Source organism: Gastrolobium bilobum, unplaced genomic scaffold (genome assembly GCF_033153095.1).
Source record: "Gastrolobium bilobum isolate Gb01-03AN ecotype WA unplaced genomic scaffold, APGP_CSIRO_Gbil_v1 utg73943, whole genome shotgun sequence".
Classification (NCBI taxonomy): Eukaryota; Viridiplantae; Streptophyta; class Magnoliopsida; order Fabales; family Fabaceae; genus Gastrolobium; species Gastrolobium bilobum.
Genome location: NW_026898579.1, coordinates 32,490 through 42,235, shown reverse-complemented (window position 1 = coordinate 42,235; position 9,746 = coordinate 32,490). Strand labels below are relative to the sequence as shown.

The 9,746-nt window shown below is 36.9% G+C and overlaps 1 protein-coding gene across 1 annotated transcript; it reads right to left on the bottom strand.

The window, feature by feature from the left end:
- Nucleotides 1–3,656: 3,656 nt before the first annotated feature.
- Nucleotides 3,657–4,316, bottom strand: LOC133317497 (miraculin-like). Its single transcript, XM_061519362.1, has one exon. It carries the CDS (start codon nt 4,314–4,316, stop codon nt 3,657–3,659), a length of 660 nt encoding a protein of 219 aa, XP_061375346.1.
- Between the last annotated feature and the right edge of the window lie 5,430 nt (nt 4,317–9,746).

Sequence of the window (9,746 nt, the reverse complement as noted above, 5' to 3'; positions counted from 1 at the left end):
AGCAGTTTCAAACTATGAACAAAGTTATTTGTTTTCACCTTTACATGCAGTGCTGATTATCATGTTTTGTTTTGCGTTGGGTTTGATTGTTATGAAACCAATAAACAAGTGATCTAATATGCAAATGCTTCACGCAGGAATAAAATTGATGTTTTTGTCATACTTTATTTTTCTTTTCTTATAATTTGATCTATATAATTTTATTTTGTATTATATAATTCACAAAATGATGTTTTGTCCATATTTGATTTTGGGTACAGAATTAATTGCTCACAAAATTTCAAGCCAGCGGGATGGTAAGTACGGTTATTTCCAAAGCGATGATTACATATTCAACCTTCTTACATGGCTTGTAAAGTTTATATTAATATAATCAACTACTATTGAGTGATGCTTTGCCCTTATGATCATGAGGATGACAAATGTTTGTTAAATTCTTTTTTTTTACACTATCCTTTTAAAAGGTTTTTACTTTTTATTATTAAATGAGATCTCATATAATTTCTAAATAATCTGTTTCCATTCTATACAAGTGGGACTTGCATAAGATTTCAATCAATAATATATATAGAGGCAGGATTCTTTGACATCGGTGTCAAATTTGAAGTTTGACACCTTTGGATCTAACGGCTCTCAAATGAAGTGTCAAACTTCAAATTTGACACCGGTGTCAAAGGATCCTACCTCATATATATATATATATATATATAGGGGCAGGATATTCTTATACCAGTGTAAGAGTTAGAAGTGTTACATTCAATCTTGAGCATTGATTCACTTATATCCAATGGCTCACATTACTAAAAAATTAGAGCTCTTAGATATAAGTGAGATCAATGGGCAAGATTGAGAGTGTAACTTACACTGGTGTAAAATGATCCTGACCCATATATATATATATATATATATATATATATATATATATATTAAAAAAGATGTCATGCGATCCACCCTTTAAAACTCTGCCACATGCCAGCCATCTAAAGACTAAAAAGAAAAATATTAAATAAAGAGAATTTATTGTGTAGAACTCTTCACTATTGTAGGGGAAAAGGCTATTATTTACGGGTTTGTATAGTGCTGTATCAATCATGCAAGAGTCTTGTATAGTGCAGGGATAGTGAAAAAGTGGAGAAATTAGGATATTTTAGTTGAAGAGACATCAAAAACTTTTCTTTGGGCACCTAGTCTTCAAAATCGGTTTATGCTAGCGCTAGGAAGCAAGCACTTAGACAGTGCTTTTAGAAAAGATGAAAAGAAAAAAAATGCAAAAGAGAATATATATATATATATATATATATATATATATATATATATATATATATATATATATACACTTCAATTTTATTAATTGTTTTGATATAAATAGGGGTAACAGTACCAAAATATTTTTATTGTTCTAATTTTGGTTATGAACTAAATCACTTTATCTAAAATAATTTATAAATCACATTAATTTAACCGGACTGAAAACCAAAAAAAGGGATCAAAACCAATTTTTAACCCAACTAAATAAAATCTCCAATAATGAGGAATGAATATGTATTTTTTAAAATATATTTTAAAATTAATTGTAACTATATAATGATTTTGGTTATATTTTATTGTAAAAAAAATTAATTTTACCTACATAAAAAATTAGATTCTATCTTTTAGTATTTTTAAAAATGAAAAATATTTATTCCATATAATTTACATATAATGTTAAAAACACATTTTGTGAAGCATGATGACGATGCATTTTTTAGCTGGATCCTTAACCTATAGCCCAGCAGTTTAAGCATGCAGCCCAAGAAAATCTAATACAAACCCAAACATCTCTATGAGTACCTTACGGGCTGAACAAGCATGATAGCCCAATGGAGTAAATATAATCTCATCAGGATATTATGTTTGACATTTCCTTGTGAGTTGCGCATGTAACTATATAACCAAAAGATAATGAATGAAGAAGATATAGAAAATTGTTACACAATTCTTCCCTCTCCTCTCGGATCTTTCTCTCTTCCTAATTCTAATTGATCTGATCCCTACACTTTTGTTAATTGTTAACGACCCCGTACACATGTCCTCAAGTAAAAAAATTGTATACAAACACAGAAAATATGGAATTTCATGCATGCAGGTTTTGAATTAATGCCTAGCAATTTTGGCAAACCAAAAAAAGGTAAGTAATGGCTCCGGCAAGAAAGACACAAGATATGCAATTCAATTTTAGCTTACTTAGATAAAAGAATAGTCAACAATTAATGACTGAATTGGAAGAACTGCACTTTAATTTATCATGCAAGTCCCACCCACATGCATGAAATTTCATTCGTTTGTTGTCATAAAACCATAATATATATACGCCAACTTTCTTTGGGTAAACGAGCATGAGGGCCTGTTTGTTGTGATGTATAAAGTCTGATAGTATAAACTTATACTATGCGTTGTGACATTTTTAGTTGTTTGGTGTGACCATCGTATAGTATAAGCTTATACAACAAGATCCTTTTATACATCAAAATGATGTATAACTTAATCAAGCCTAAGGAGGTAGGATTAGGCCTGATAAGGGATTGATGTATTAATGTTGCTTAAAAGTACAATTCCCAAGAACTAATATATCATTTCAATATTAATATATTAAAATAATTTTTTTTAATATATTAATTTTTAAAATATTGGAGGATATTATCTTATACAATACCATACCAAACGCAGGATAGTATTAAAATTTAATCAGGTTGATCTTATACAATCAGACCTTATATTATCAGGCTTTATCCTATATTATGCACCAAACATGCCCTGAGGTACCCTTATACAGTGGTGGAGCCAGGATTGGAGGGGGGGGGGGCAAAAATTAATTTTTTTTCTTACATAATATCATTATTTTTTTTACCTTTTGACTTCATAGTTTTATGGAACTCATTTAGGTAATTTCTTACCAAAATATTAACATTTAACATTTCAAAGACTAAAAAATGTATGGCCGGGTCCAACAAACATAAAAAATAGTTTAAAGCAATAATTAAAAAAAAGAGTGACTTAACTAAAACAATACTTTTAACTACAATTTTTTTTAAAAAAATAATAGATTGTAACCAAATTGCCTCAAGAGAATCTTTTAAGTTAGAGCAAACTCGTTTTCTCTATATGAAACCACTACATAAAGAGAAACACAACCATACAAATGAAAAGAGAGCAAAAGGGAGGAAAAAAGGACAAAGCTTTCAATAACCCAAATATAGCATATGAAAATAAAAAAGAAAATATAGAAAATGTTATACTTAACGCACATATATTAGGTGAAATAGAGATAGATTTCAACTGGATATCAAATCAGAATACCCAGAAGAAGCACATTTAACAATAACAATAATACCACATTTAGCCTTTAGCTACATTATTATTATTTTTTTATTTTTTTTTGGGAGGGAGCGGCCGCCCACCCTAGCTAGCCTCCCCAGTCTCTGCCCCTGCTTATAACCACTGCTTGTAAACAACGAGAACAGTGAAAGCAAACTAGAAATTTCAAGAAACACAAAATAGAAAATAACTTGTTTATTTATCTGGTCCATAACAAGGAACTCAACTTGAGAAACCTTGTATTAAAAGGACAAGTAGTGCATTACGCATTTATTCATTGATATTTAGGTATAAGTGGAGCTTTATGCCTGCTGGAACTGAACTTTAAATGGAGCATAACTCAGAGCAAGACGCTTGCCATACTGATCTTGATATATTCCAATATCACTGCATTGATAACTGCAATCTTTGCACACACTTGGACAATAAACCAGCTTATAACTATCCTCATACTTATCAATCTTGAACCAATTGTTAATGGTTTGCCAACCCGGGTTGCCCAAAACACCACCAGTGGTTACAAACCATTGTCCAGTTGAATAATCATAGTCATCAAGCTTACACACTGTGGACTGAGGACAACTTGTTTCCGTAGAGAAATATATGTTAAGATCAGTGGAAATACGAACAGCACCTTTCTTAGGGTTAACAGGTGAAAAAGTTAAAGGAAGGCCTTGGTAACCATCCACAGCAACAACATCAAGTGGACAATCTTTACCTGTGTTTGTGAGGGAAAGACCTCCAAAGTTAGGAGAAGCTGGAACAATGTAGTAATTTGCACCAACTCTTAGCTTCTTCCCTGATGTGTCTACCACTTGTTCAAGTGCAGCACCAGCTGCACCAACTCTTAGCTTCTTCCCTGATGTGTCTACCACGTGTTCAGGTGCAGCACCAGCTGCACCAAGTAGTGGCTTTGTGCTCAAGGCAACAAGAAGGATCAATGCAAGCAATGTCATCTTCATTGATTTGTATGGTTATGATGTATCAAATTTGTGTTATGGTGACTTATGATAGCTTAAGAGCTTGAAAATTTATAGGCAGGGATGGTTCTAATCTATGTACTCATTTGGACTTAAAGTCATGGATTTCAACTCATACAATTGGCCATTAAAGACTCAATTTGTCAATAAGATTTGTGAAGTTCACATACTTGGATTCGGACTTCCATGATTTATTTTCGAAGATTTTGAGTGAGCTTTGTTTTCATACCTAGTGACTTACTACCTAACACTTTTTTATGATGTTTACCAGCACGTTTGCTCTATTATGTGTACTATGAAGTGAAAGGAAGCCCATAGAATAATGTTTTCTTTTTGTTTGTTTAAGCTTTCTATTTCGATATTAACCAACATATTCTTTATCTCTTTTTTGCTTTTAGATACGATGTTCTTCTTTTGTCTTAACATCTATTCCTCTGCGGACATAGATTGTACAAACACAGTGTGGAAACTTGATAACTATAATTCTTCAACTGGAAAATGGTTTGTGGGCTTGGGGAACCCGGGTTCAGAAACTATTAGCAGTTGGTTCAAGATTGAGAAGTATGAGGATAGTTATTGTTAGAATATTAGATATGATATGATTAGATATGATTGGATTCTGTCTTATCTGTAAATAGTCTGACTGTATTCTGACTGTATTAAGATTAGGTTTGGGTAGGTTTTGGCCTTACACTTAAGCCCATTAAGGTCTCTATATATTGTAACTCCCTGACACAGATCAATACACAACGTATTCTTTTACATTTAACTTGGTATCAGAGCTCTTTCGTTCTAGGAACCCTCGCTTCCGCTCAGAAACCTTGTTTTTTGCTTTAAAAACCTAAGCCCACTGCTTAGGAGTCCTCTTTCTTGCCGTGCGTCCTTCCGGCAAGCCTTCTAGGGCTGTAAACAGCCTCTGAGTGATTTTTCCAAACGCATCAGCACCTCCGACGGCCACCGGAACCACCGCCCGCCGTCAGAATCACTGTTCAGGCAACTGGCGACTTTTTCGACCAAATTTCACGCGATCAGGACCCTCTCTTCCCGGCGACCAGGTCTGTGGTGGTCCGGTCGGCAACGCATCTCCCACGCGCCGTCACGCGCCACTGTCACCTTCTGCCGGCGCGTGAGCACTATTCCGGCGGCTTTTTCCGGCTGGTCTTGGACAGAGAAGCTCGCCTTCTCCTCCCCTTTCTGGATCTGTGATTGTTTCTCTGTGGGTCTGACCTTAGACGCGTGGTTCTTCTTGATTGGATATCGTTTGCCTTCGTTTACGGCTTTTATATTTTATCTTTAAATGGCAGCAACATCTCCTGATCTCTCGGTGGTTAACTTTCCTTCTATTGTTGCAAATATAGCTCAGTCAGACAATGCATCATTTGGTTCAGGTTCGGACTATGCTGCACTCCAAACCCCTCTCAGGAAGGCTTCTCCTCAGTCTCAACCTTATACTGGTAATCTCGTTGCTTGTGTTTCTCATTCTACATCACTTGGCACTTGGATATTTGACTCCGGTGCTACCGATCATCTCTGTGGTAATAAGGAACTCTTTACATCTCTTACTTATTCTGATCATTTACCGTCTTTTACCCTTGCGGATGGAACCAAAGACCCAGTTCGTGGGATTGGACAAGCTCGTCCGACCTCTACCTTGGCCCTGACATCTGTCTATTACATTCCTGGCATCCCTTATAACTTAATTTCTATTAGTAAGTTGATCCACTCCCTTACTTGCACCATTACTTTCTCTAACCATTCTGTTTCTGTGCAGGATCCGGGTACGGGGAAAATGATTGGAGTGGGTCGTGAGTCACGGGGGCTTTATTATCTGGATGTGCCTCGTCCTTCAGTAGCATGCTCTCTCACAGAATCTCCACAACTTATCCACAGTCGCCTTGGTCATCCAAGTCTTTCAAAGTTGCAGAAAATGGTTCCTCTTTTGTCCGGTCTTCAGTCTTTAGATTGTGTGTCATGTCAACAAGGGAAGCATACACGCTCCTCTTTTGCCAGTCGAGTCAATAAACGAGCTGATGCCCCTTTCTCTCTTGTTCATTCAGATATCTGGGGTCCAAGTCGTACCTTGTCTGTCTTAGGTTTTCGGTATTTCGTTACCTTTATTGATGATTTTTCCCGTTGCACTTGGACCTATTTAATGAAAAACCGTTCTGAGTTATTTTCCATTTATAAAAAGTTTTCTACTGAGATCCAGACTCAATTTGGTGTTTCTATTCGTATTCTACGTAGTGATAATGCTAAGGAATATGTTTCTATTGATTTTTCTAATTTCTTGGCCACACAAGGTACTTTACATCAAACTACTTGTCCTCACACTCCACAACAAAATGGGGTGGCTGAACGTAAAAACAGACATCTCATTGAAACTGCCTGTACCCTTCTTATTCATATGCAGGTCCCCCTTCACTTCTGGGCAGATGCTGTACTCATCTCTTGTTTTATCATCAATCGCATGCCTTCATCTGTGCTCCACAATGACATTCCTCATAATCTATTGCTTCTAGATGTTCCTCTTTATCCTCTAACTCCACATGTCTTTGGTTGTACTTGTTTTGTTCATGATCTCACTCCTGGTAAGGATAAGTTAACATCCAAAGCCTTTCAGTGTATCTTTCTTGGTTATTCTCGTCTTCAAAAGGGTTATCGTTGTTATTCTCCCGACCTTAAGCGTTACTTAGTTTCCGCTTATGTCACTTTTCTTGATCAACAACCCTTTAATTCTATCCCATCTCAGATGTCACAGGTTGATCATGTACTTCCTGTCCCTTTTCTTGACTTGTCTTTGCCAGCTGCAGGTGCTTCTATTCCAGATGACCAACCTATTGCTTCTATACCTGAGGACCGTCCACTTCTCACCTATCAGCGTCGCAAAACTGTGCCTCCTGTCGACTCGACTCTTGCTGACTCATCGCCCACTGCTGTTGCTTCTTCCCCTCCGAATCCTTCATCAGAGACTCTTCCCATTGCTCAAAGAAAAGGTACACGTACTACTCGTAACCCTTATCCTCTTTATACCTTTTTGAGTTATGACCGTCTTTCTTCACCTCATTTCACCTTTGTTTCTAGTCTTTCTTCTATTTCTATTCCTAAGACCACAGGTGAAGCACTTTCCCATCCAGTGTGGCGCCAAGCAATGCTTGATGAGATGACTGCACTTCATTCCAATGGCACTTGGGACCTTGTTTCTGCTCCTCCAGAGAAGTCTATAATTGGTTGTCGCTGGGTTTTTACTGTGAAAGTTGGACCTGATGGCCATATTGATCGTCTCAAGGCACGTTTAGTTGCCAAGGGTTTTACTCAAATCTTTGGCCTTGATTATAGCGATACATTTTCTCTGGTCGCTAAGATGGCGTCAGTCCGCCTCTTTCTTGCCCTTGTTGTTGTTCGTCACTGGCCACCCCTTCAACTTGACATCAAAAATGCCTTTCTTCATGGTGATTTACAAGAAGAAGTTTACATGGAGCAACCACCTGGTTTTGTTGCTCAGGGGGAGTCTGGAAAGGTGTGTCGTCTTCGGAAATCCTTATATGGTTTCAAGCAGTCTCCTCGAGCATGGTTCAGTCGCTTCAGTTCTGCTGTTCAGGCGTTTGGCTTAATCCGCAGTAAAGTTGACCATTCTGTGTTTTATAGGATTACATCTCCTGATAAGTGTATCTATTTGTTAGTCTATGTTGACGACATCATTCTCACCGGAAGTGATCAAGACGGAATTCGTCAGTTAAACAGAATTTGTTTAGTACATTTCAAACAAAGGACCTTGGGAAGCTGCGTTACTTCTTGGGAATTGAGGTAGCGCAATCCAGACAGGGCATTTCTATCTGTCAAAGGAAATATGCCTTGGATATCCTAGAAGAAACTGGTATGTTGGGGAGTAAACCAGTTGATACACCTATGGATCCTAATGTCAAGTTATTACCCGGACAGGGAGAGCCGTTATCTGATCCTGGACGTTATCGGAGGCTAATTGGGAAGCTCAACTATCTTACTGTGACTAGGCCAGATATTTCTTTCGCTGTTAGTACGGCTAGTCAGTTTCTTGATTCCCCTTGTGATTCACATTGGGATGCTGCTGTGAGGATCCTCCGATACATCAAAGGAGCACCAGGAAAAGGTTTGTTGTATTCAGATCAGGGAAATACAAAAATTTGTGGTTATTCAGATGCTGATTGGGCAGGATCACCCTCGGACAGGCGCTCTACTTCTGGCTATTGTGTCTTCTTTGGAGGAAACTTAATTTCGTGGAAGAGCAAGAAACAACCTGTTGTTTCTCGATCTAGTGCAGAAGCTGAGTATCGTGCAATGGAAAATGCTACCTGTGAGTTAGTCTGGTTAAAGCAGTTGATTCAGGAGCTTCATCTTTGTGAACAGAAACAACCCATGACACTCATCTGTGATAATCAAGCTGCGCTACATATATCCTCTAATCCTGTCTTTCATGAGAGGACCAAACATATAGAGATTGATTGCCACTTCATTCGAGAAAAGATTCAGCCAGGAGAAATCAAGACTGCTTTCGTCAGCTCCTCTGATCAACTAGCGGATGTTTTCACTAAAGCTCTTAGAGGTCCTCGGGTTAAATACATTTGTAACAAGCTTGGTGCTCATAATATATACGCACCAGCTTGAGGGGGAGTGTTAGAATATTAGATATGATATGATTAGATATGATTGGATTCTGTCTTATCCGTAAATAGTCTGACTGTATTAGGATTAGGTTTGGGTAGGTTTGGGCCTTACACTTAAGCCCATTAGGGTCTCTATATATTGTAACTCTCTGACACAGATCAATACACAACGTATTCTTTTACATTTAACTATAAACCTCTACTGTCCAAGTGTGTGCAAAGATTGCAATTATCCGTTCAGTGATATTGGAAAATATATCAGGATTAGAATAGTAAATGCCTTGATTCGAGTTATACGGTTCAGTTCCCGCAGGGATAATTAAAGCTCCACTTATACCTAAATATTAATAAATAAGTTTGTAATGGCTAATGCACTAGTTGTCCTTTTAATATAAGGTTTCTCAAGTTGAGTTCATTGTCATGGACTAGATAAATAAACAAAACAAGTTATTTTATGCTTTGAGTCTCTTGAAATTTCTAGTTTCCGTTCATCGTTCTAGCTCTTTGTTAACCGTCCGCACATTCTTGATTTACAATCAATGGCTATGAGGATACACCGGATATATACCCGTTTACCCGATGAAAACTGGTGGATATATGGTTTGGAATCGTTAAATTTCGTTAGAATTAAAACCAAAAAAGAATTAAAACCAAAAAAAATTAATTAATTAATTAATTAATTGTGGTTTAGAACCATGACTTTTAAGAAAAATGAACTTACTAATTATCACTTCATTGTGGTTTGGAATCATGAATTCCTACTGAAAACAAT